This window comes from Saccopteryx bilineata, chromosome 2 (assembly GCF_036850765.1).
Source record: "Saccopteryx bilineata isolate mSacBil1 chromosome 2, mSacBil1_pri_phased_curated, whole genome shotgun sequence".
In the NCBI taxonomy this organism is placed as follows: Eukaryota; Metazoa; Chordata; class Mammalia; order Chiroptera; family Emballonuridae; genus Saccopteryx; species Saccopteryx bilineata.
In genome coordinates this window covers 175,580,148-175,607,847 of record NC_089491.1, presented here as the reverse complement: position 1 = coordinate 175,607,847, position 27,700 = coordinate 175,580,148, and the positions used below count along the sequence as shown (strand labels likewise).

The following is a 27,700-nucleotide window of genomic DNA, read 5'->3' as shown; positions in this document are numbered from 1 at the left end:
TCCCCAGCGCCCGGGCCATCTTTGCTCCAATGGAGCCTTGGCTGCGGGAGGGGAAGAGAGAGACAGAGAGGAAGGCGCGGCGGAGGGGTGGAGAAGCAAATGGGCGCTTCTCCTATATGCCCTGGCCGGGAATCGAACCCGGGTCCTCCGCACGCTAGGCCGACGCTCTACCGCTGAGCCAACCGGCCAGGGCAGGACAGCTACTTTTAATATCTGAAAGAATTGGGTAAACGCCTAAACAACATAGGTTAATCTATTTCTCTAAATCCTCCTTCTGAAGCTCCCAGAGACCAATTAAATATGTTTTCCATTCATTCTACCTAATTTTATAGCTGGCTTTTTGTAATTGTGTCCACAAAAATTAATTTACAACTATCAGAGGATCCTCATCCCAGCCATCTTAGTATTAATGGGAGACTGAGTGCAGTGCGGCCTGTCGGCCTCTGAGGCATGATTGCCTAGGTTAATTTTGAGATCTATAGCATCAGAACAAACTTCTCAGGAAAACCAGCCCTTAGTGACACATGTTCTGATGAGCCAAATGCAGTGACCATTCCTGTAAGACTACTTTAAACCCTAGAGGAAATTTTCCTCAGGTAACTCCATAATGACTTGGTTACCTAAACACCCCAACGCTGAATGGCCAGCAAGAGTTTATTGGATGCCACCAGAACCATGATCTTTCTACTACCTTGAGGATTTTCTAAGAACAGCTCAAATAAAAATAAAAGTCATGGCTTGCTACTTAAAGCAAGCCCAGGAGGCCCAGGGTTCTGACAGAACCTCTCCCAAGTTCACCTGATAAAAGTCAGGGAGCCAGAGGGGCACATGGTCCCTTGCTTATATTTAGCAATAGGTCTGGGTCCATAGGCTGTTCCTGGGTGGGTTTCTTCAGAATCCTGCCAATCAGGCCAACTAAACATCAGTGTAAGAAAAGTCCAAACCTAAAGAGAATTTTTATGAGTTTATTTGAGCCAAAGTGACAACATATGCCAGAGAGCAAGATCTCAAATGCTCCCTAAACATATATTGTTAAGCCAGTAAAGCACAATGGTTTAGATGTGGTCTCTAGATGTAGACTATACAGTTTAAATTCTAGGTTAGCCAGCTGTTTGTCCTTGAGTTCAAATTACTTCTCTCTCTATGCTACAGCTTCCACTTCTGTAAAATGGAGATAATAATAAAAACTTCATAGGTTGTAGAGATTAGCTGTTGTGAAGAATAGATCAGTTCATATATGTGAAGACCTTGAAATAATGTCTAATACATAATAAATGCTCAATAAATATTATCTACAATATATAGTTTCATTGTGGTCAGGAACTGTACTAGGAGGTTACACACATTAGCCCATTCAATTCTCACAAAACACCCAAGATATGAAAATCACTAGTCCCATTTTATAGACAGGAAAACTAAGGCTCCAACTGGTTAAATTATTATTTTTTTAATTTAGTGAGAGGAGGGAAGGCAGAGACGAACTCGTGCATGCACCCTGACTGTGATCCACTTGGCAAGCCCACTAGGGGGCGATGCTCTGCCCATCTGGGGCCATTGCTCTGTTGCAACCAGAGCCATTCTAGCGCCTGAGGTGGAGGCCATGGAGCCATCCTCAGCGCTTGGGGCCAACTCACTCTAATCGAGCCATGGCTGCTGGAGGGGAAGAGAAGAGAGAGGGAAGTGACAGGGGTAGGAGTGGAGAAGCAGATGGTCAATTCTCCTGTGTGCCTTGACTAGGAATCAAACCTGGGACATCCACACGCTGGGCTGATGCTCTACCACTGAACCAACCATTCAGGGTCTGGTTAAATTATTGATCCCAAGTCACAGAGTTAATAAATGATAGAGTCAAGATTTTAACACTAAAAAAAAAAAGAGAGAGAGAGAGGAAAAAGAGACAATTTTAACCAGAATCTGTCTAGCTACAAGCCTATGTTCTTTTTTTATTTTTATTTTTTAATTTTAAGCCTATGTTCTTTTCACTATATCACTGGGAGAATAAATTTAGTCTTCATACGAGAGGAGCTTATGATCTAAAAGACAAAACATGAGAAGGGAAAAAATATAGTGGGTTTTTTTAATGTTACTTTTTACCAAAAACAGAGAGACTTTAAATATAATTTAACAAAAGTTTTAAAGCAGGTGAAAGAAAAGTGGGCAGTAGGAGTCTGTTCTAACCCGCCGTGCTCAGTGCCTCAGTGCTGAGGCCCCAGGTCAGCAGTGTCAGCCTCACTGTTAGGAGTGCAAATTCTAAAGTACAACCCCAGACCTTCTGACTGGGAAGCCTTCAGAGTTGTTCTGAGGCATATGCCAGTTTGAGCACCCCTGCTCTAAACAAAGGAAAGTGTGAGAGTTGGTAGTGCAACATAGGTCAAAGGCAACAGGGTGGAGGGTTGTCTGGCAGAAGAGTCTGGGACTACTTCTTGGTGACTGAACAAACCATGCTCCTGTTCCTGCCATCCCGAGGAGAAAACGAGGTACAGAAAGGCAGGCTGCTGGCTCTGTGAGAGATCACTTTCTGACTCTTGTACTTTTGCTGTTTCAGCCTGTTTAACCTGTACATTTCTTAAATACAGGAAATAACGTTCAAAAAATGTTTAACTGTCAGAAAATGTATATTTGCACAATTCTGAGGAACATCTGTGTAGGGTTTTTTCATGGTGCATTTATAAAAAAACAAAAACAAGTAAAACCGCTGACATTTATTAGGTCCCTACTATGTGACAGGTTCTATATTTGGATCTTCTTTTCTTGGGGATTTTTTTTCTCTGTGAATTCTCATAACAAGATTGAAGCTCAAAGACTTGAAGCCACTTTGCCACAGTCATACCTTAATAAGATATCTAGGATTCCAATGCACAACTTCAGACTCCAAGTCTGGTGTAAATTTAGCTCACTACGCTGCCCTGGAAACAGGTAGGCTAAGGAGCCCTTTGTCACAGGCACTCAAGGGCCTAGAAACCACCCTTGCACCAGTGCCTTCCCAGGGGCCAGGCAGAACCCTGAATGGCCCCCTCTCCATCCCTGCCTGGACATATACCCTCAAGTTCTACTGTCAGAGAGGGGTGAACTGACCAAACGAGACAGACAGACACACTTTTTAAAGAATTTTTTTCAAGATCATCTTGTTTGGAGAAACAGTAACAAAGTACAAATTGTGAACTTAAAATTTCTGACTTCAGATACTGAATTCCAATTCTAGATAAGAGTTAAAGTTCCTTATTCTTGAAAAAATAAAAAGCAAGTTAAAAATTCTTTGAGGCCCTGGCCAGTTGGCTCAGCGGTACAGTGTCGGCCTGGCGTGTGGAGGTCCCGGGTTCAATTCCCGGCCAGGACACACAGGAGAAGTGCTTATCTGCTTCTCCACCCTTCCCACTCTCCTTCCTCTCTGTCTCTCTCTTCCCCTCCCACAACCAGGGTTCCATTGAAGCAAAGTTGGCCCCAGTGCTGAGGATGGCTTCATGGCCTCCTCCTCAGGTGCTGGGTTGGCTCCAGTTACAGCAGAGCAGTGCCCCAGATGGGCAGAGCATCACCCCTTGGTGGGTATGCCGGGTGGATCCCAGTCCGGCACTTATGGGAGTCTGTCTGCTGCCCCCCCCCCCACCGGCTTCTCAATTCGGAAAAATACAAAAAAAATTCTTTGAAAAGGTGGTTTATAAAAATTAACCTAACTGCCTGACCAGGCGGTGATGCAATGGATTGAGTGTTGGACTGGGATGCGGAGGCCCCGGGTTTGAGACCCTGAGGTTGCCAACTTGAGCACAGGCTCATGGTTTGAGCAAAAAGCTCACCAGCTTGGACCCAAGGTCGCTGGCTTGAGCAAGGGGTTACTCGGTCTGCTGAAGGCCCACGGTCAAGGCACATATGAGAAAGCAATCAATGAACAACTAAAGTGCCACAACGAAAAACTGATGATTGATGCTTCTCATCTCTCTCCATTCCTGTTTGTCCCTATCTATCCCTCTCTCTGATTCTCTCTCTGTAAAACAAACAAACAAACAAACAAAAAACCTAACTGATGCCTCAATATGGAAGCATAACAACCCATGACAATGTATGGTCACTGCTACTTCATTCTTTTTTTTTTTTTAAACAAGGAAGGAAAAAGTTCAGCCTGTTCTCTAAGTAAGGTAATGACCTTCCTACCATCAACACCTATTCAAATTCAGGAGCACTGACCTCTGTTCCCTTACAGTGTCAAATAAAAAAATAACAGCCTGACTTGTGGTGGCGTAGTGGATAGGTCATCAACCTGGGGATGCTGAGGTCCCAGGTTCAAAACCCTGAGGTCACCAGCTTGAGCATGGGGTCACTAGCTTGAATAAGGGGTCACTGGCTCGGCTGGAGCCCCTCGCTTCCCCATCAAGGCACGGATGAGAAGCAATCAATGAACAACTAAAAATATAGTACCACAACTATGTATTGATACTTTTCATCTTTTTTCCTTCCTGTCTCTCTCTCCCATTCGTATGAGCACATGCATTCACACGCATGTGCTTTAAAAAATGACAACAGCCAACACAACAATAGTCATCTGGTGTGAATGCCCTGTACTGAACCATAAATATATAGGTCATATAATAGAGTTGCATCTTATTGGTCATGTTGCATAATAAGTTTGCATTTGGTTAATTCTTCATACCAGAAATGCTGATATACAAGTATAGGCAACTGATTTTTTAAAAAGTCATGTTGGAGCCTGACCTGTGGTGGCGCAGTGGATAAAGCGTCGACCTGGAAATGCTGAGGTCGCTGGTTCGAAACCCTGGGCTTGCCTGGTCAAGGCACATATGGGAGTTGATGCTTCCAGCTCCTCCCCTTTCTCTCTCTCTCTCTGTCTCTCTCTCCTCTCTCTCTCTCTCTCTCTCTCTCTCTCTCTCCTCTCTAAAAATGAATAAATAAATAAATAAATGTATTTTAAAGGAGACAGGAAGAAAAAAAAAGTCATGTTGGAGCAAAAATGGTAGGCAATTACCATTATTATGTTTTTTTGGTAATCAAAATTACACCTATTTTCTTGTCAGATTGGCAAAAATATATTTTTTAGTGTGCTGAAGAATTTCAGCAATCAGTTTATGTGTCCATGAGATGAAAAAGTTGAACATCACTGCTCTAAATGGAAACATTTTATTTTTATCACCCTGTGGGCACTGTAACCTGTAACACTAACAAATAAGGGCATCATTCCCACGTGTTCTCTAGCATATTGCTGGCTCCTAAATCCTTAAAGGCAGAAACACCATCTTCAACATCTTTATCTACTTCACAGCACAGAGCAGTACATGAAAATTGTACTGATATTTACCAAATGACTGAATGATTGAAAACCTACCTTTTAAAATGTTCAGTGCTGTAGGCCCTGGCCAGTTTGCTCAGTGGTAGAGTGTCGGCCCAGCATGTGGAAGTCCTGGGTTCGATTCCCAGCCAGGGCACACAGGAGAGGCACCCATCTGCTTCTCCAACCTTCCCTCTCTCCTTCCTCTCTGTCTCTCTCTTCCCTCCCGCAGCCAAGTCTCCATTGGAGCAAAGTTGGCCCAGGCGCTGAGGATGGCTCCATAGCCTCCACCTCAGGTGCTAGAATGGCTCCGGTTGCAATGGAGCAATGCCGCAGATGGACAGAGCATCACCCCCTGGTGGGTATGCCGGGTGGATCCCAGTCGGGTGCATGTGGGAGTCTGTCTCTGTGCCTCCCCACTTCTCACTTTAGAAAAATACAAAAAATAAATAAAATGTTCAGTGCTATAGAAATGGCTACATTTATAACACAACTTACTTTTTTAGGGTTGTCATAATTACCTGTTTTGTGACAAGAGACTAAGTAGGGCTTGTTAATATTAACAAATGAAAGCTAATATTTGGAATTATTCTATCAAAGCATTTCTAATCATTTAGTTGAGTACCTGAAAGTATGAAAAAAACACGTTTGAGTCAACACTCAAAAATTTCAAATTATAAATTTCTCACTTCCAGAGTAAAAGGAGAGGTGATCATTCATCTGGGGATGATTATTAATAGCACTCCCTTTCACTCTCATGAGCTTTTTCAGCTTGACGATAAAATATACAGTCATCCCAACAAAGGGCTCTAGCTACCCAGATCTCAAGCCCTTATTTTTACTGTGGTGGTTAAAGCCCATGTTTATAGAAGATAGCAAACTAATAATTTGGGAAGAGTAAATAAATCAACTTTTTAAATTTTTTGAGGAACTGCCACATTGTTTTCTATAGTGGCTGTACCTTTTGCATTCCCACTAACAGTGTACCAGGGTTCCAGTTTCTCTACCTCAGTTAACCCTTGTTATTTTCTGTTTTATTAACAGTAGCCATCCTAATGGGCATGAAGTGATATCGTGGTTTTTGATTCGCATTTCTCTAACAATTCCTGATGTTGAGCATTTTTTCATTTGTTTGTTGGACATTTCTGTATGTTTTTTGGAGAAATGTCTATTCAAGTCCTTTGCCCATTTTAATACCAGGTTATTTGGGGGGAGGGTGCTGCTTAAGTCTTCTATATGTAGTCAGTGAATCAAATACTCGCCCCTTTCTTATCATTAATATTCTCTAGTAAAGAGATGCCCCAAGCCTGACCTGGTGGTGGCGCAGTGGAGAGAGCATCGGACTGGGATGCGGAAGGACCCAGGTTCGAGACCCCGAGGTCGCCAGCTTGAGTGCGGGCTCATCTGGTTTGAGCAAGGCTCACCAGCTTGGACCCAAGGTCGCTGGCTCCAGCAAGGGGTTGCTCAACCTGCTGAAGGCCCACGGTCAAGGCACATGTGAGAAAGCAATCAATGAACAACTAAGGTGTTGCAACGCGCAATGAAAAACTAATGATGGATGCTTCTCATCTCTCTCTGTTACTGTCTGTCTGTCCCTGTTTATCCCTCTCTCTGACTCACTCTCTGTCTCTGTAAAAAATAAATAAATAAATAAAATTAAAAAAAAAAAAAGATACTCTCCTGTTAAGAAATACTAAAAAAGAGAATTTTACCCTCAAGAAATCTTGAAGCTGGAAAGGCACCATTTCATAAACCCCAGAACTCTAAGAGAAGTTTTGATATGTATGAAGCCTTTCATAAAGATATCATATTATTATTGTTCTCATTCATATTAGTTCAACAACATTTACAGAGTACCTACTGTAACAGGAATTGTGCCATGCATACATTAGAGTTATTACAAACACAAGGTAATATTTTAATTCTTTTGATCCAACACCCACAAGCTAGACTCTTGGCCACTATTTTTGGATATACAATTAACCTTTAAACAACATGGAGTTAGGGGCCAACTACCACACAGTGGAAAATCCACATAACTTTTGACTCCCCCAAAACTGAATTATAGTCCCTCACTATCCATGTAGGTGGGGGGTGGGGATTGGTTCTAGGATCCCTGCAGACCGAAAATCTGAGGATCCTCAAGTCCCTTAAATAAAATGGTGTAGAACAATGCATGCAGTTAGCATGTGTATTCCCAACTGCAGACTGAAAATGCTGTTTTCGATATGTGGCTGGTTGAATCTTCAGGTGAGACACCCAGGGATTCAGAAGGCTGACTGTATATTCATTGAAAAAAATCTGAGTATATGTGGATTCACACAGTTCAAACTGTGCTGCTCAAGGGATAACTGTAAATATTTTTAAATGAGAAGTTTAAAAAGCTACAGATCTCTTTTGGTCTTTCCTGCCAAATGGTCCCTCTCTGAATTAGGAAGTATACATCCTTAAGGAAGCCTGATCTATGGGTAGGACTTCTCAATTTTTCCAAGCCCCACCCAGGAGAAAAACACATCCCATTTGAAAATCTGGTTTCTTTAAAATTCTTGGTAAAGTTTTGGAGAGACTTCCTACGCAAGGTTATCACTTCTGCTTCTAAACAGAAGTTCATAGCTTATTCAGAAAAAAAATTCATTCTTGTTACAAATTGTTAAATCATATACAAAACTCTCAGCCTGTCCTTAAACTATACACAGCTAGGCCTGGCCAGATAGCTCAGTTGCTTAGAGCAGTGGTCCCCAACCCCCGTTCCGCGGACCGGTACCAGTCCATGGGCCATTTGGTACTGGTCCGCAGAGAAAGAATAAATAACTTAACATTATTTCTGTTTTATTTATATTTAAGTCTGAATGATGTTTTATTTTTTATTTATTTATTTATTTTTTTTTTGTATCTTTTTGAAGCTGAAAACGGGGAGAGACAGTCAGACAGGCATGCGCCCCACCGGGATCCACCCGGCACGCCCACCAGGGGCGATGCTCTGCCCCTCCGGGTGTCGCTCTGCCGCGACCAGAGCCACTCTAGCGCCTGGGGCAGAGGCCAAGGAGCCATCCCCACCGCCCAGGCCATCTTTGCTCCAATGGAGCCTCGCTGCGGGAGGGGAAGAGAGAGATAGAGAGGAGGGGGGGAGGAAATGGGCGCTTCTCCTATGTGCCCTGGCCGGGAATCGAACCCGGGTCCCCCACACGCCAGGCCGACGCTCTACCGCTGAGCCAACCGGCCAGGGCCTGATGTTTTATTTTTTAAAAATGACCAGATTCCCTCTGTTACATTCGTCTAAGACTCACTCTTGATGCTTGTCTCAGTCACGTGATACATTTATCCGTCCCACCCTAAAGGCCGGTCCGTGAAAATATTTTCTGACATTAAACTGGTCCGTGGCCCAAAAAAGGTTGTGGACCACTGGGTTAGAGCATCCTCCTGATGCACAGAGATTTCAGGCTCGATACCCAATTGATCTGGGCACATATAGACACAGATGGATGTTTCTGTCTGTCTGTCTTCCTCTCTCTCAAATCAATACATACACTTTTAAAAAAGAGTTTTAAAAAATATGTACAGCTATCCACAGGACTTTCTATTTTACATTGGTGTACACTTTTTCCAAACCATTAGAATCTCTGGGCCATAATACTGTCCATCTACTTTTGTGTTCCAAATCTGAGCCTAAACCAAAAACCTCAAGAAGCCACTGCATGTGAAAATATTCTTAATCTCTGATCAGCATTAGGAACAATGCATACTCCCAGGGTTGATGAGACAGCAGGACTAACTCAGGAAACTGGACCCAGAAAAAAGTCATTTCTTCAATAAAGTCACCAGGTCTCCAGATAGCCTATGGCTCATTTGATGCCACACTTTTTTCTCCCACTAATGTTCATTTTCTTACATGCGTGTTGTTTATTGAATGTAAAGAATCATATTGCTAGAAGTCCTTGTCATATATATTTGAATGCCTCAAATAAAAAGTTCTGTATTAATAAAATTCTAGAGTTCAACTTAAGAAAAAGTTTTGCTAGATCTAGGACCAGTGAGAACAAAAGCCTGTCTAGAAAAGGAAAAACAATTAAGCTCTTTAGGTCAGACCCCTGTCTACAAAACCCCACCCTTCCCCTTGGTATGGTCTAGCACTTTGGTTTTTTTGTTTTTGTTTTTTTATTTTTTTTTATTCATTTTTAGAGAGGAGAGAGAGAAACAAGAGAGAGAGAGAGAGAAAGGAGAGAGAGAAGGGGGGAGGAGCTGGAAGCATCAACTCCTATATGTGCCTTGACCAGGCAAGCTCAGGGTTTCGAACCGGCGACCTCAGCATTTCCAGGTCGACATTTTATCCACTGCGCCACTACAGGTCAGGCACGGTCTAGCACTTTGTTTTGTGTTCAGTAGGATTAAGGTGTTTTGGATTAAGACCTTGACATAAACACAAACGGACCTACATCTATACAACAACAAAAAAAGTGACTTTCATGTAGAGTTCAAAGTGAAAGTTTTAGGCAGAAGTGACTGAGACGATAATAAGCCTAGCTACAAGCTAGGAAAAAAGTCTTAGCACAGGTATGCCCAGAATTGTAACAATGTTATAAAAATCTATGGGCCTCACACCCTGTGTCAAGTGGATGAGATAGCAAACTTGTAAGAATGTTTGCTTCTCCATTTCCTGATTTAGGAAGATGGGTAAGGGTCTAAAAGGTCTTATGCCTGACGCCTGTTAGTGATTCTATATGTACTTAGTCTAGTACTGGTGGTTTCAGAGAAGCTGATGCAACCGGAGTCTGTCTCTCTGCTTCCCCGCCTCTCGCTTAATTAAAAAAAAAAAAAAAAAAAAAAAAAAGTTAACCTTATACACTGAACACGGAACCAATTCAAAATCTAATTCAGGTCCTTAAAGAATCAACAAAACAATTTTCATTTTTGAAAGGTAAATCAGGTTGTCTCCTATCCTGTTGTGCAGATCCATAAATTCATTAAAAATATCGAAGGTCAGTTTCTATGATTTAAAAATTCTTGGTTTGGGAGTAGTTAGCATGAATCTCTGAAATCCTATCCTTGTGTGGGCATTTAAGACCCAGGAGCCGCATTTTAGAATAGAGCACTACTCTGGTTCCATAAAACACAGTTTATAAGCCAACAGACATTTGCTGGAGCACCTTAACCAAGTCCAACAGTTGTTCTAGTTTATAAAGAAGTAAATCTGTGTTAAGACACACAAATATATTGACTGTCAGCATAATTGGGCCATACAGTTTATATATAAAGAGGTTGTTGGGAAAGAGATCATAAATAAGGATGCTGCTCTCTCAGTACAAAGCGGGCTGAGTAGGTGCCCAGGCATGGTAGCACTCCGACAGTTCACAGTTCAGCAGCAAGTGCGGAAGTGGAGGGATGTTTTGATGTATGAAGTACTAAGGAGAGACAAACTCACAGCGGTGACTGGAAACATCCAGAACACACTAGAAGGAAGTAGTAGTGGATAAGTCTACAGTGAACTGGAGAGGGTCAGTGTTAAGCTAAGGTATGGATAAATACAGTTGAGTTTCTCCATAGTTTAGGGCAAAGGACGAAGAGAAAGGAATCGTAAACAACCCCATTGGGGAGAACTGAAAGTGTGATAACAGAGACGTGTTAAAGAGCATTAGGGACAGTTAAAGAAAAGGAAGGGGAGTCGGGGTGATGATTATTGAGTACTACTACTGGGAAGAGGATCTTACAGGGATAATAAAGGGAGAAAGGTGTGAAGTAAGGGTCAGGAATTATCGGGTAAACTATGGGAAAAGACTGCAGACGTCAGCAGCAAAGAAAAAGAGAAGGCGCGGGGTTGGGGCGTGGCCCAGAAAGGGAATGGCTCAAGAGCGGGCTATGGGGTGAAAAGGAGAAGGGTGGGGAAGAGCTTTACTGACAGCAGCTTTCAGATAGTGCCTATAGGGTTAAACTCCCGGGCGGCAAGCAGAGGCAGAACTAGGTTTCCACGGTAACGGCTCCGACAGTTCCGGCAGCGCAGGCTCATACCACTGCGCGGCGCGCGCGGGGGGAGCGCGAGGGAAGAAGAGCCGAGCGGAGGAGCCGCGGCCCGGGGATACGTCCCGGACGCTACCAACTGCGCGGCCCGCCTGCTCGCTGGGGTCTGCGCCGAGCCGCGTTCCGGCCGCCTGACCGCCGCGTCTTCCGTGCCGGGCCGGCAGCTCCCAACTGCCCGCGAACAGCGTGCGGGAAGGAACGTGTGCCCGGTGGTCCGAAGTGGCGTCCTGGTCCCCCCGCCTGGGCGGCGGAGTGTGGACGGCCCGGGCTGGGAGGTTTGAAAAGCGGGCGAGAGACAAAGGCAGCAGGAAGCCTCCACGGCGCCCGGAGTCCTTGCGCGCAGCCCCTAGGGCCGTTTGCGGCCCGCCGGCCTGGAGCGGCGGCGGCGGCGGCGGCGGTAGCAGTGGCAGGAAGCGGAGGATGCAGCAGGGGGCGTGGGAGCGGCGGCGGCGTGCGCGGAGCGGCGCGGCCCGAACGCGGCGTGATTAGTCTCCAAGCGGCGGCGCGGCGGCGGCCGTTCGGCTCGCTCGGGAGTGAGTGAGGGGCGCCATCCCCCCCCGGGATGTGAGGACCCAGCGGAGCCCGGGGCGGGGGGAGGGAAGGGAAGGGAAGCGAAGCGAAGCCGGCAGGAAGGAAGGAAGGAAGGACGGAAGGACCAGGAGGAGGACCGGCGGCGGCGGAGGTCGGAGCCGGAAGGCGGGGAGGGGCCGTCCGTTGGGCCCGGAGCGGCGGCGGCCAGGGCGAACCGCTCTCGTCGCCTCCTCCCCCCGGCTCCGCGGAGGGGGGAGGAGGAAGATGGAGACCCATATCTCGTGCTTGTTCCCGGAGCTGTTGGCCATGATCTTCGGCTACCTGGACGTCCGGGACAAGGGGCGCGCGGCGCAGGTGTGCACGGCCTGGCGGGACGCCGCCTACCACAAGTCGGTGTGGCGGGGGGTGGAGGCCAAGCTGCACCTGCGCCGGGCCAACCCATCGCTGTTCCCCAGCCTGCAGGCCCGGGGCATCCGCCGGGTGCAGATCCTGAGCCTCCGCCGCAGCCTTAGCTACGTGATCCAGGGCATGGCCAACATCGAGAGCCTCAACCTGAGCGGCTGCTACAACCTCACCGACAACGGACTGGGCCACGCGTTTGTGCAGGAGATCAGTTCTTTGCGCGCCCTCAACCTGAGCCTCTGCAAGCAGATCACAGACAGCAGCCTGGGCCGCATAGCCCAGTACCTCAAGGGCCTAGAGGTGCTGGAGCTAGGGGGCTGCAGCAACATCACCAACACTGGCCTCCTGCTCATCGCTTGGGGCCTGCAGCGCCTCAAGAGCCTTAATCTCCGCAGCTGCCGCCATCTCTCCGATGTGGGCATTGGGCACCTGGCCGGCATGACACGCAGCGCGGCGGAGGGCTGCCTGGGCCTGGAGCAGCTCACACTGCAGGACTGCCAGAAGCTCACAGATCTTTCTCTAAAGCACATCTCCCGGGGGCTGACAGGCCTGAGGCTCCTCAACCTCAGCTTCTGCGGAGGCATTTCGGACGCAGGCCTTCTGCACCTGTCGCACATGGGCAGCCTTCGCAGCCTTAACCTGCGCTCCTGCGACAACATCAGTGATACGGGAATCATGCATCTGGCCATGGGCAGCCTGCGCCTTTCGGGGCTGGATGTGTCGTTCTGTGACAAGGTGGGGGACCAGAGTCTGGCCTACATAGCGCAGGGCCTGGACGGCCTCAAGTCTCTCTCCCTCTGCTCCTGCCACATCAGCGATGATGGCATTAACCGTATGGTGCGGCAGATGCACGGGCTGCGCACGCTCAACATTGGGCAGTGTGTGCGCATCACCGACAAGGGCCTGGAGCTGATTGCTGAGCACCTGAGCCAGCTCACTGGCATAGACCTATACGGCTGTACCCGAATTACCAAGCGCGGCCTGGAGCGCATTACGCAGCTGCCCTGCCTCAAGGTACTCAACCTGGGACTCTGGCAGATGACGGACAGTGAGAAGGTCAGGTGAGGGCGGCAGCACCAATTCCCCTTGTCCTACCCTGTTCATCCTCCTGTCACCACCACCCTCCCTCTTCTCTCACTCCACATGCACACTTATACACAGATCAAGGCAATGGATGAGATGGGACAGTGACACGTGGCTTCAGACTTCTTTTCTCCTCCCTTTTCCAGCACCCTTGCCCACTACATACTCATTCATTGCTTCTGGGGTTCCTTTGCTACCCCTACTGTAACTCCCCTCTTTTCTTATCTGAGGATTAAGAATTTACCCATCCACTTCTCTACTGGGGAATGGAGGGCCAATTGAGCTACTGTATCCCCACTGCGTTTCATTTTAAAGTGGGGGTTGGGAGTAACTAGTCCTTTAGACCCTGGGGAGTTGAGGAAAATGTCTGCCTTCACTTAAGCTTTCATTTGAATACTGTGATCTGGTTTTTATTTTGAAATGTATGAAAGCAAACCCAACTACAACGGCCTTTTCACCCTTCTTCCACTTTGTAACTAATCCCAGTCTCTTCTCATCACTTCTCTTTTTACAGTACTCTGCTATTCACGCTTATTTTTCTTTTTTTAAAAGAAATTTGAAATCATGGTCCTTCTTTTCTGCTGAATATATTCTATATATTATATATATATAAATTTTATATATATATATACATACATATGTCTGGCTACCTCGTTTTAGTTTACTTTTTTCTCTGAAGCCCTGGAATTCTAGAGATATATTTTGAGACTAAAACATTTTTGTGCCTAGACTGGAAAGATGCTCATTGGGTTTTTACGTCGTTTTGGCTTCTTCCCCAACCCCGTTGTCTATCCAGCATGTCCCACTTCCACATTTTGGCTATAATTATTTCTCTTCTTGTCCATTGGGATTTGAGGGCCCAACCGTGTTCTAAATCTTGATTTAATTTATAGCACAAATGTATGGGAGAAATGAGAATTGAACTGTTTGAGATGCAGACTGTCTTGAAAATTATTATATATGCAAATTATGCCCTGCCCACACCCTCTTCCAAGTTTCCCCACAAAAAGGTCACACAGTGAGGCTTCCTGTTGGGAGCAGAGGAGCAGCCTGGCCTACGGAAAGAAGCCCCTGGGGCTGTACTGTGAAGGGGAGGAGACTGAAATTCTTGTCTTATCTCTGTTCTGTTAATAAAATGGGAGTTTGTGGGTTTTAAAAAATTGTTTCTAAATGGAGTAGATGACTTTATTTTGGTGGGGTTGAGACTTGTGACTTAAAAAAAAAAAGCTTTTCAGTAGGATGTATATTTTTGTTGGATTTTTTTGTTTATTTTTTTAGAATCCTCCACAGCAACATTCAAGACCATGGAGTTAAAGAAACCCAGAGACCTTTATCAACTAATTGTACTGTTTGTGAATTTGTATAAATAACAAAGATCCTCTTAAAACGTTTATATTCTTACAGTAAAAGGTTAAACTGATATTTATATAAAAGAGGAAATATGAAGTATGTTTTTGAAAAAAAAAAAAACCTAAAAACAACAACAAAAAACCCTTGTATCTGTGAATTATTTTGAAGGCAATGTGTGTTTGGGTTAGTGCCAAAGTCAGAGGTGCTGTTTGTGTGCTTTCAAGTAAAAGGAAATAAGGCGTGACTTCCGTGCGTCCTGTGTGCTATGAGCAAGCTCACGGTAAAAAAAGATATTCTGTATAAGGTTTACTACTGACATCTTAATGTTTTGCTTCTAGAAATGTGGTTAGATTGGAGAGTTATATAATTTTTGGTTTTCAACTGTCAACAAAATGGAAATTTAAAAAAATTTAACAAAATGAAACATTTTTAAAAACCAGATTTGTTAAGAGTCAATTTCCCCAGGTTAGCCAGTTTTTCTCTGGATGGAAATGACATCTAGGGATAATGTTCAAAAACCAGGTTATGAGATAGAGAAATGGGGAAGAAAGACAGGTTTCTCTGCACTTTAAGTGGGTGTGGGTACGATGTGAAATGGTGATGGCTAGAGGGAACTGAAGCCATTGTTCAGAAAAGTTAAAAGAAGGCTGTCCTTGCTTCCTTATGCTAGCTCAGTCATGCATACTGAATCTCACAGTGTGAGGGTCCTAGTGGAAAGGAGGAGGGCAGTTCAACCCCTCTTTTTAACATTCTCCTCCAGGCCTGGCTGTATTTGAGCACTTTCCTGGGGGATGGGGTGGTTGGCCAGGAGTTCTTGCATATTTGCATTTTAAGCACTTCCAAGGCTGAGAGTGAGGGTTCTTAGACTGAATATCGGGGCAGATAAATGAATGCCAACAATTCTGGCAAAGCGTTCCCTTTGATAGACAGTAACTAGATAATTGGACACCCTGTGGTTGGACTATAGAAACGGAAGAGTATAAATGCTCAAATAGTGAAGCTGTTCATATCCTAGGTTCACACAGATCTTTCACAGTTGTTTCTGAGATTTTTTTTTTAAACAGCAACAGCTGATAAAAGTAGTAGTATAAAACTTTCCTGGATCAGCATCTCTTTCCAGGAAGAAAGCTAGAACCCAGGTTTCCTTTTGGATAGATTGTTTGTACAATCTCCAACCTTTCTGCTAGAGCATATCACAAAAGCTGCATTGTTCCTTTTTGGAGAGCCATCATGATTGGGTCTAATTGAGCCTGACACTAGATCCATCTGCCTTTTCTTTGGGGAAGGTGTGGATCTCTTTCTTCCCTCTTAGGTTACAGTACTTATTGCCTGGGGGGAAAAAAGTGTGAACCCTGTCAGAAGTAGGGACTTTGAGTGACTTGGGGTGGTGAACATACAGTGCAATGTACAGATAATGTATTATAGAACTGTATACCTGAGACCTATATAAATTCACTAATGTCACCCCAATAAATCCAATGAAAATTATCTAAAAAGTAGAGACTTTGAATTAGGGTCTGTTTTCTAACTTAGCATTTGATGCATGAAGGTTACACAAACTGTAGGTTCTTAAATTGTTTCCTTCTAAAAGATTGTATGGCTGTACAGATTCAGTCAATAAAAATCTGAGCACCTCCTAGTCTTAGGCTCCATGCTCACAGTCTTCATTTTAATGCCCAAAATAATCCTACCAACTATAACTGGAAGGGCTATGCTTCTCTGTATTGTTTAGTTTTTACTTTAAAGGTTAAATGCATACTTGACAAAAGATTGGTAAATTAGTGTTTGAAAGTTAAAGACCATAGGCCTAGGGTCTTCATCATGAACTGGGCGTACCTAACACACTTATTTGGAGAGTCTCTGGAAAGGATGAATAAACAAACCACTTTCATCAGGTCAAGGTTAATGTTTTATCTCTCACACATTGTGGACAGAAGGAAAGGTATATGTATCAAGACCTATGACATGCTTTGAATGGTACTTGTAAGTTTCTCCTTTCAGCCCTCAAAGCAGCCTACTGAAACAGGTGTCATTTTTCAGGTAAAACATACTACCCCCTTGTCACCCAGCCACTAGTGGAGGGGAGTCAGAACTCAGACCACGTCCATTTCTAAAGTCCAGCTGCCTTCTGCTCTATGAGTAGATTTTGTTATTGACCCATCTCTTGGTTTCTAATAAGGCAACCTCAGAGGAGTGGACGCCGTTTGAACAGTGTGGACAGGGCACTGCTTTAAAGAGCATAGGGATGGGCTCAATCTCTACCATACCGGCAAGCATAGAATATGCTCTTAAAGAATAGAAGCACTAAAGAAAATGAGTTGATACATATTTTATGGGTGGTACAAAAATTAAAAGTCACTTAAGGGCAATTTTTAGAATAACAGAAAAAACCTGGTCTAGGTATTTGCTGAAACTTTAGAACCGAAAATCCCAAATAGGAAGACTAAACTTTATCATCTAAAAGTAATCCACCTCAAGAGACACTCTGGATAGTAGTTAAGACAAGGCTACACATACCTTTCTTTTCTAAGTCTTATCCGGCAGTATCCCCTTGTAAGGTCTATACTGAGGTTATTTATAAATGCATCTGTGGGGTTCAGACAGTTCCTCAAACCCTAAGGACCATGGTAGGCCTCTAGCTAAGAGCTGGGCGTCGCTGCATAATTCTCCCAGCTATGGACTTCTTCCTGCTGAATTCCTCAGTCCTAAGGCGGGGGAGGACCCACTTGATTGATTCCACATTTGGCAGTAGCCACAAGGATGCTTGCCTAACTTAACAGTACATCCTTAAATAGTTAAGGAAACTCAAAACTGATCGTATTATTCCATGATTTAAATCAAACAACAAGGATCTGAAAAAACATTCCTTTTAATGGTGTTTTTTTTTAAAGGTAAGAACTTTCTTCAATAAGGACATATGATATGTAAATTGAAGCCTGGCCTTTCCCCAAACCCTGCTGCTTCCTGCAGTTGTTACTTGGATGCTGGTCTTAAAACCTTTCACTTTGGGCTTATGAGAATTTGAACTCACGTTTTCTAAGAGGTAAGGTAGTCGCCCCCAGGGAACACCATTTCCAAAGTGTAAGAGCCTTTTGAGTAGAAGACCAGGTTTGTAAAACAAAGCCAAGACCTCATGTAGCTTCTGAGAACCAGCTCTTCCCAGTCCCTGAGAGCCCCTGGCCTTTGTTCTCAGCTGCTCTGCTGGGGATGGGGCTGGAGGAAGCTATCTGGTAGTTGTCCTGCCCGTCCTTCTCTTCCCTGAATCAGACATCGCTCTTTTTAAAAGTTAATCCTGTCCCTTTAGTAGGGGCAAGACCTAAATGTGCCAGTGTGAAACCCTGAGAAGCCAGGGGTGAGGCTTTTTGATCAAATGTGTATCATGGGAAGGGCACAGAATTCAAATTTAAACCAAATATTCATCTCATTTTTGTCAATAGGCATGTTAGGTAGCATGTTAAATTTTTTGAAAAGTGTTGTTAAACAGATAAAGACATTTGTACTTGGATCGGTGTAAACAATAATAATTTAGACCTTATCCAAGTTAAATGCACAGTGGGACTTAAATATATACATACATACATACATACATACATACATATGCTCAGGTTTTGGATAGAAAAGGGGTATTTCTAAACAACTGGTAAATTTAAGTGTCCACAGATGACCGTTTAAGTCTTTTCCTCTTTTCCAGGGATTGCTCTGATTTTGCCTGGTGGAGTTGCTTGTACCAACTGAGCACATTTAGTACTATGTAAAGCCAAGCCTTCCCGTTAAGGTGCATGAGAAATAAGCTTGAGAACTTAACTGCACAGCACTAGAGTGGGGTATGTTTAACACCCCCCCCCCAAAAAAAAAACAAGTGGAATTCCTCTGCCTGCTGTTTGTTAACCCAGGAAAGTGTACATTTTTTTAAAAGACAAGTTTTTATTATCTCATTACTCTTCCACTTTATTTGAAAGACAAATGCCACATATTCTTGTAAGTTTGCTTTTATTTGCGATAATGGAAAGTAGTCTCAGTTACAAAGAAGAACAGAATGAGGCCTCCAGCAGCAGCAAAGAAACCCAGGTGAGAGTGTTAGGGATGTGGATGTGGATGTGGTGTGCTAGAAGGATTCAGGCATAATGGTGATCACTTTCTCTGTCACAAAATTGTTGTTTTCCCAAATCTGGCAGATAATGTACATTTAATTTCCTAAGTGGGGACAGAGGCTTGTCAAGGGTGAAGGGATCCTGCCCAGGTGACATGAAGAGTCAGTATCAGACCCAGGGCTGCTCTTGACTTGAATGACCACATCAGAGTGACTGACATGCAGGTAGCTCTTTGATTGTTACCTGAGACACTGCAAAAGTGCTACCCTGATCCCTCACTTCAGAAAAGTGGTCCCAGAGCATATTTTCTTTGGAAGTTAAAAAACTCCAAATGCTGAAAATTACTATTTTAATAAGCATTAAATTATGCAAACTCAGGTATTTTACAAGCATATATACAGTTATTCAAGAAGCCAAAAACATAGTGCAAGTTGATAAATGGGCTATAGGGAACCCAGTAGCTAGTAGTGTCAAATCTGTCACCTGTTAGAGCACCTGAGCCAGTTTCCCAGATACTGCTTTGTCAACAGATTACTACAAATAGTAGTGTGAAGTACAAACACTGGAAGGCTGTGCTTGTAGCCTCAAAGCTAAGAACTTACACACATTTAACAAGTTTAGAAATGTCTGTCACGCAGTCCTTTTATAAAGTAGAATCGAGTTGGGGGAACACCAGCTGTTTTCATGCAAGGATAAAGAGACCTGACTTCACAGATGTTTTAGTTAGAAATCCCTCCTGTCTAGAAAGAGTACAGGGTGTAACTTATTAATATCAGGCAGCCTCTTATGTTTACTACTTCTCAATTTATTTAATCCACACTCCAGAAGGAGCAGGCCTAGCACACAGCTGTCTGTCAATAATTATGATTCATATCAAGAATATGAAAATGTTTACAAACATCCATAATATTTATCCTTAGGAAATCTTGACCTCAGACTGGCATTTTCATGTACTCATTTGTGTAGGGATACCTGCCTGCTTCAAGTCTGCTTTTTGAGAAGTGGTTTCTAAATAAGGGAACAAAGTCCTGATATTCCTAAGACTTGTAGAATTGCCAAGGCTAAAATTAAATTGGACACATGGGTAAAATAAGGGAGGAATTATGAAAGTTAAGCCCCTCAAAATCTTAATGTTCTTATATGCCTTCCATTTCGCTTCAGTGTTTTAAACTTTAGCTTCATAGCTCAAAAGCCTACTGCTGTGCACTACCAAAAAATAGAAAAAGACTGGTAAGTGTATCTTAAGCAAACAATATGAAAATGACAACATTAAAGTGACAGTTTCCATATCTTCCAGTTTATTTCAAACGCACAAATTTAAACTGTTCAGAAATCTATAAAAACCGTACAGTCAGGGTCTGTGCTCTCCTGAGCTTCACCTCACGCTTGCAGCTTGCTGTTGATGGGCTCTCCCAGCCCTAGCTGACGTCTGTGCATTTGAGCCAGATGCCTTACAATTGTGCTCAGTCAAATGGGGACAGTCAGAACAGCGTGACCCTCAGGAAGGCAGCTGGCCTACCCTTCTCCCACACGTGCCGGTCTCACTTTCAGTGGAATCACAAGAACTGTAGAAATTCAGTGTAGTAAGCACAACAGGGTTTCAGCACACAGCCTCATCACTGCTTGCTTCGGAAATAAATGTGCACATGCCAAGTTAGGATATAGAGGTCAAGCACTACACTTTGATGAGAGGCAGGGGTGGAAAATCATTTGTTTCCTTCTGGATTGTTTCTTGACCTTCCCCATCCCCCTAAAAGCAAAAAACCTCTCTCACCCAGTCACACACAATTCTGCCTCCCACTGTGGAGCAGCTGGGAGTCATGCCATGTCAGCATCAGGGAGCTATAAGTCCCACTCTGCTTTTCTTTACCTCAAGGTTATTAAGATGATTTTAGGATCCACTATAAGGAAGAAAATGTACAATTAATGCAAAACGCTATAAGAACTTGTTTCCCAATGTGAAAGATGGAAAGTGAAAAAATAAAATGTATTTATTCATAGTCTGCAAATCCTGTGTCTTGTCAGCAGGCGGCAGCATTGTCTATTGGCTATTTCCAGTGGTGCAGCACAACCTCCTCCCGGTGACAAATGCCCTCTGGTCACCTCCCATCCTGCCCCCCTCAAAACACACATCCATAAAAAATTCTCTTAGGGAGTAAGAGTTGACAAAAGAGCAATTTCATGTTGCCAAAAAGATGAAGTGGAATTTTAAAATATCAGTGTAACTACTCAAAGGCACCTAAGCACCGAGCACTTTGTGGAGCAAGTTAACAGATGCAACCTCCTCATAAAGGTTCAGCACTTAGCTAGCAGCTCTCTGCTGTCGCCATGGGAATGAAACATCAGCTTCTCGTTTTTCTTAAAGACCGTTTCATATATATCCTGTTAGACTGACATATTTGGGAAGTATGAAAGAACAAATGGAGAAAAACTTTACAATCATACAGGGAGATACAAATTTTAACAGCAGAAGCCAAGCTGCTAACTTATTACCAAAAAAAAAAAGGAAGTGTATTATTGCCTGTGGTGAAAATTGTAAAGATCTTTTAAGATAAACATTTTTAAAATTTTTAGGAGTATCTATTTTTTATTAAAATTAATATATTGCTCAGATGAAGGCATCGTCATTAACTCTTAAGGGTGTCTGAAACAAAATGATTAAGGGCCTGGCTCTGGCTGGTTGGCTCAGTGGTAGAGTGTCAGCCCAACATGTGGAAGTCCTGGGTTTGATTCCTGGTCAGGGCACACAGGAGAAGCAACCATGTGCTTCTCCACCCCTTCCCTTCTCTCTCTCTCTCTCTCTTTTCCTCCCACAGCCATGGCTCTAATGGTTAGAGCGAGTTGGTCCTGGGTGCTGAGGATAGCTCCATGGCCTCACCTCAGGTGCTAAAGTATATCAGTTGCCAAGCAACAGAGCAGCAGCCCCAGACGGGGGCCTGCCGGGTGGAACCCAGTTGGGGCACATGTAGAAGTCTGTCTCTGCCTCCCCGCCTCTTAATAAATAAAAAAAAATATTAAGGGCCCTGATAAAGTAAGGCTGTTCACTTTCTCCTAAAGTCCTCCTATGGAACACAGACATCAGGAAAAAGGTAGCAGAAATTAAAACAAAGAGAAAGAACTTCTGAGCCAACTTGTCCAGATTCCATAAAATACCACAAGGATGGATAGACTGCAGGCAGGAAAGACCTTGGGGCTCTTGTCCTCTTGCAGCTCAATAGTCTCACCTCCGATTCAGAGCATGAATCTGAAGGGCAGTTGGTGCAAATGTGAAAAACATTGACAGTGGAAGGTGGAATTCCTCTGTGGCTACTTCTACCCAGCTGTATTAGCTGGATGAGGCACGGCTCATTAGCTCTGTGATACAAAGGTCATTTTTGGTTAAGTAAAGAGGAGAGAAGCTTCTGGAGTTCAGGGCCCAGATGTGAAACATTACCATTTCCAGTACCATCCATGAAGGTCTTACAAAAGCAGACGATCTCCTTGGGTGCCTCATGGACAGCCTAGCTGAACTACGCCATTGTTAGTGACCACACTAAGTGAATACAGACTAGGGAAAATAGTCCAAATTAACAAAAAGAAGAGGTAAGAGAAAGAAAAGAGGGCATGTACCTATCACTCTACACAGGCTGCAGAGGAGAAAGCACAGGGCAGGCCTAGGAGCGAGAATGACAGACACAGTACGTGAAATTAAGGGAGGGAGGGAAAGCAGGAACAAGGAACGACCAGCAGTTCCATAAAGTAGTCCTCAGGGTGAACTAGGAGGATTACTCTTCGATTTGCAGTCTTCCTGGACTAGCACAGGTTTTCAAGAAGGCAGGTCCCTCTTTCTTTGGTCATCTGAATCTGACATGAGACAAAAATTTCAACCAATAGGCCACCAGAACCTGTGACTGAGGGAATGGGTGGACGGGGATGGCACCACAGACCTGAAAAGTCCTGCTAGGACACGTGCAACTGGGTCTGCCCCTCCCTTCTCAGCCACCACCGTCTCCAGAATGCTCTGGGCAGTCAGGATGAATGCCATGTTTTATCCACCATCCCATTTTCACAGGGACCAGGCAAGGGCGACAGTGTCCGCAGGGAGGAACAGAAAGCAAGTGTTTCCAAGGCCAGCTCCTGAGCAACACCCCTCACACAGGCCCTTCAGGCAGCGGTAGGCTCTGGGGGCCTCAGCACTGCCCACCAACTCCCCATCTCAGGCTTCCACACTCCTTCCTGGCCAAGAAGGTATAACTGACAGCTCTCATCATTGGAGAATACAGATGCTATTTTCAGTGAGGCTCCTCAAAGCCTCAACCTAGAGCAAATCCACAAGCCTGAGTACCTATTTGCAGACAAGGCAGCCACTGCTGCTGCTTTCTTAACCTTCCTCTGTCCTCTTCATCCCACCCCCACAAAAATATGTGCCCACACAGGCATCCATTTGCTCTTTAAAGTAACCAGTGCAGTCATTTCCCGGGTTCTGGGTTTTCTATTGCCCCATCTGTGGAGACTGAAGAGGGGCACAGAGAAAGTTGTGGTGGGGGGATTCCAGGTGACGTGGATGCACATTATATGGAACGAAGCAAGCCTAAAGGCCTCTTGCACACCACCAAGCAGGTATCACGCATTACCTTGCAATCATCCCTGATTTGGGTTGCCTTCCACTTGGCCCAGAGTTAAAGCCCCTATGTCATTCCCAAACCACTTCTTCCCCACTCCTGTGTCCATTAGAATTTCTGTACCTGCCAGGCACTTGCAGAGAGAGTAAAGCACTGGTGTGCAAGTGGTTACAACTATCTTCCCACCCTCCACCAGTGCCAAAAACGAGCCTGCTAATGCTAATCTACCCCCTTGCTTGCAGCTCAACAGCTTTTCTCTTTTAAGCCCCTGATAATGGTTTTACTAACATCCTCTTTCGATGGAAAAAAAATCGCAGCTGGACATTTCAGGCCTCTGCACAATGTACAAGTCTGCAGGTCCTCTCCCTCCCTCACAAAGACCTCTAATCAAGTGGAAAATGTGCTGGCCAGAGGTTTGGGTCTGCAATTATTTTTCAAGGGATTACTAGAGAATAGAGGGGCTGTGAGGACCTCCCCCCCACTTTGTTTTTCATTTGGTCCTGCTCTCAGACAACCGAGCTGGTGGAAGCCGCCCAGGTCTCCAGCACAAGAGCTGCATTTCTTCCTCCTCCCATGGAAGGAGGTCATCTCGAAACACCAAGCAATATGCAGGTCCTAGTCTGACCCCAGTTAAGCCCTTATTTAAAAAGCCACTATAGAACAGGACCCCATGTGTGGGGAAAGCCCTCATTCATTAACCTCTAACCCTGCTCTGTGCGCTGAGGGACGAGTTCACCTGGAGCCCATACACCACTAAAGTTGAGAGCTTCTCAGGCTGTAGAGGGCAAAGGTCATGTTCCCCATCTTGCCAGATATTCTTCATCTTATTTGTACACTTTGACCCTTCCCCTTAACACTGAGCAAACAGCATGAAACTCCCTATGCAAAACTTGGATAAAAATATAATATGCTGACCCTTTTATTACCCTAATTGGAATCTTTTGTTTAAAAATGTGAACTATGGCAGGGAGTCTGTCTTCTCCACGTATCATGGAGGACCTTCTTTGATGTCATCTATACATGAGTATTTATGAAGGGTTAACTGATAAAGATGAACATTTCAGGCTGGCCCTAAGTTCTCATCATTCTATTTCAGCGCAGAAACTACTCATCCTTCTAAACCAGCTGGTTAGTGATGTATGCAAATACTGAGAAAAAAGGAAAGGATTACAAATTCCTGAACTCATTTTGGAATGATCAAGGATTAGGCAGTTCAGCTCTGAATGTTAGAAGTCAGCATATGTTTCAAAACAAATAACAGGCTGAGTAATAATTTTTGTGGTCCTTTCTTCAAAATCCCTAAAATACCTTTGGTCAAAAACAAAAAGAAACCCTACAAACCCCCCAAAAGACAACCCTACTTTACTTTCACAAGCATGAATGCCTTATTGATATCTTTGCTTTATTAATTTTTCAGCTCTCCCTCAGAACTAAACAACTGAGAACTAGAAGCACAATGATCACATTTAATATATTACATTTAATACTAAATGCAAATATCATAATAGTATTTTATTATGTTGGTCTTCAGACTTCTTTTGGTGGGTGTTATAGGAAGAGGGGACCATATAGTTTCCCCAAAGAAAGCAAGTGAGGGTGAATGAAGCCCCTGAGTCCTCTTCCCAAATAATGACAGGTTTACTGAATTATATCTGCTGGTTATCAAGCTGTGTGACAGCTTTCTCAAGGAGTGAATAATCTTCAGCCTACTTTAGATAAAGACGAACTTTAGAAAGGTAAAGTGAGACATTCAAGGGCATCAAAGAAGACAGTGGACTATCTCAAAGCAGAGCCTAAGGGGGTCTGACTTGAGATACGTCTGCCTTACAGCAGTGGTTTTCAACCTTTTTACCCTTGGGGACCAGTGACCTAATTGGCCAGAAACAGAAACACAGTTTTATCTTTGCAGGCAGAATAGTGCAACACATACAAGCTGGTCCTTGATTTCCAAACTACATCAGTTTGTCAGAATGTTTTTGTCTGTTGTGTAGGATTTTTAAATGCTCTGCAAGGTGCAAAAGGTTGTTTGAACAAGCCTTCAAGTTCCAAAGGTATCTAAGACAACCTCAATGGCATTTTCATCAATGAAAAACAGGCTGATAAGTAGCAGTCGCCCCAGGCATAAGTGAATTCAGCTAAGATCACTGGGTCTATAATCTTCATACAACATCGGGTGGTTAAATCTTTCACAGATCTGCATGAAATTTACAGTGGACTGGCACCGGTCCATGGACTCATGGTTGGAAAACACTACCTTATGGCTGACCTGTGGTGGTGCAGTGTTGACCTGGTACACTGAGGTCGCTGGTTGGAAACCCTGGGCTTGCCTGGTCAAGGCACATACAGGGCACCACTAAGAGTTGATGCTTCCTGCTCCTCTCCCAGCCCCTTTCTCTCTCTCAAATGAATAAATAAAATAGTTAACAATAAAAATAAATAAATAAAATAAAAACACTGCCTTATAGGGAAAGTTGTTCCAAGCTTCTTTCCTGGACATACCCTGAGTCACTGCTTGGGATGCCTATTTGCTTCAGTCCTTGGCTTACCACCATTATTTTGGTGTTCATTAATATTATGCCTCTCTGCCCTTTTTAACAAACTATATTGAACAAAAATACCAGTTGTTTCAGAAGTCACTCTTTCTACCAACAATTTGGGGAGGAGTAAAATAGCAATTTAAAAACAAGAATTTAATAAAATAGTGACATCTCAGTTTTTTCAGGGCAGTGGAAAATTTTAGTACTTTGGAATATAAACATCTCTCAGACTCTCATTAGATCATACAAGTATCTAAAAACCAACTTAAGATCAACTTCCTTGATTTTCTATTCAAAAAGCAAGATGAACATACTTAAAATTAGGAAGTACAAAGCATGGGCTTTAAATTTTACTAAGAAAATTTTGTTCAAGGTCTTTGGAAAGAGAACGAAATTATATCTTGAGGCTGAAATGCTATCAGTCCAAAGTTCATTGTGTCCAACTGGCATACCTAAAATAGTTGGGAAGTGCCCGAGTCCACAAAGAAGATATGCAGTATTATGTCTCCAGAGGGCACTAAGGGGTGTCAGCACCAGGGAGAAAGGGAACCTTGCCTCTCTGCAATGCTTCCTCTAGCTCCTGTTCTCATGCTCCTGATAACCAAAGGCTGTTCTTAAAAGTGAAACATAAATCCTTACTCCAAAAAAATTCATATCAAGAACAATTGTCCAGAATAGAAAAATTTGGATGACCACGTAAAACTGCCCTTCAATCCTCATGTAGTGCCACTTCCCTCCCCTGAGTTGCCACAGGGTGACAGAGTGGGCTGGACCCACTTGGACTTACCTCCAGCTTTCAGAGTGGCCAACAGAGGTGACCAATGCCCCAAATTGGGGTGTGATGGAGGATCTCATTCTTGACTTGTGTAAGGTCTCAAAATTAAGGATTTGTCCACACAGGTTAAGCCCCAAACAGATCTATGCTAATCAGGCAACATTAAGAATATCTCCAGGTCCCCTACTTAAGAATCTCTTGAAGTTCCTCTCCGGGAACCATTATGAGTTTATCTATATCATGCTGCCATTCAAGTGGCAGGACTGATAAAGCTTGTGCTTGGCTTTTATCAGTTATAGAGTTAAAACTACTTTAAGAGCCTATAAAAATGCTAACAAGTATTACTCTGACCAATGCATATAGCCTTCATTCACAATCACAAAATCCTACTGGTTTATTGGGATTAACTGCCAACTAATAGTTAAAATGTTAGGGTTTATGAATGACTTTTTTTTTTTTTTTAATGAGACAGACAGAGACACAGAAAGACAGAGAGAGGGACAGACAGGAAGGGAGAGAGATGAGAAGCATCAATTCATTGCGGCACCTTAGTTGTTCATTGATTGCTTTCTCATATGTGCCTGGACCAGGAGGGCCCCAGCCAAGCCAGTCACCCTTTGCTCAAGTCAGCGATCTTGGGCTTCAAAACAGCGACCATGGGGTCATGTCTGATTCCCACGCTCAAGCCAGTGACCCCCGCGCTCAACCTGGTGACCTTGGCGTTTTGAACCTGGGTCTTCTGAGCCCCAGGCCGATACTCTATCCACTGCACCACCGCCTGGGCAGGCATGAATTTAAAAAATTTGTGTTTTTAAAAAACACAAATCAGTGTGAAGGCAAGGCTGTCTTTCACTTAGTAAATATTTAGTTGGCATCTATTATAGGCTGGAGTCCTGCCTGGGGACACAGAGTAACGTCTCACACTTCTTGTAGAGGTCTGCTTCCTTGAGTGGGAGAGAAAGCAGCTGAGTTTCACTGGGAACTGCTCCCAACCCACAGCCTGTTTTATCTGTACCGCAGCCTGTAATCTAGATATACCCATG

General features: G+C 44.0%; 2 protein-coding genes across 14 annotated transcripts in view; one reads left to right on the top strand and one right to left on the bottom strand.

Annotated features, from left to right (window-relative positions):
- Window positions 1–27,700, bottom strand: part of WNT5B (Wnt family member 5B) — a 166,254-nt gene that overhangs the window by 67,903 nt on the left and 70,651 nt on the right. The window lies entirely within an intron of this gene.
- Window positions 10,774–20,728, top strand: FBXL14 (F-box and leucine rich repeat protein 14). Of its 12 annotated transcripts, none has more exons than XM_066258708.1 (3): window positions 10,774–11,820; window positions 12,274–13,281; window positions 14,582–15,981. In XM_066258708.1, the coding sequence occupies exons 2-3, from the start codon at window positions 12,347–12,349 to the stop codon at window positions 14,667–14,669; spliced, it is 1,023 nt and encodes a 340-aa protein (XP_066114805.1). In that variant the 5' UTR covers window positions 10,774–11,820; window positions 12,274–12,346; the 3' UTR covers window positions 14,670–15,981. The 12 variants fall into 12 exon arrangements, 10 of the variants coding, with proteins under 10 accessions (XP_066114805.1, XP_066114804.1, XP_066114795.1 ...); XM_066258707.1 differs by having other exon boundaries at window positions 10,775–12,172; XR_010729186.1 differs by lacking the exon at window positions 14,582–15,981 and adding exons at window positions 17,545–17,696; window positions 18,345–20,728 and having other exon boundaries at window positions 10,986–13,234.

What these genes read in the sequence shown, in the direction of transcription:
- FBXL14 (XM_066258698.1), top strand. Translation starts at nt 12,083, where the DNA reads ATGGAGACCCATATCTCGTGCTTGTTCCCGGAGCTGTTGGCCATGATC. An exon ending in ACGGACAGTGAGAAGGTCAG is followed by an intron (nt 13,282 to 14,581) that starts GTGAGGGCGGCA and finishes TTATTTTTTTAG; the next exon opens with AATCCTCCACAGCAACATTC.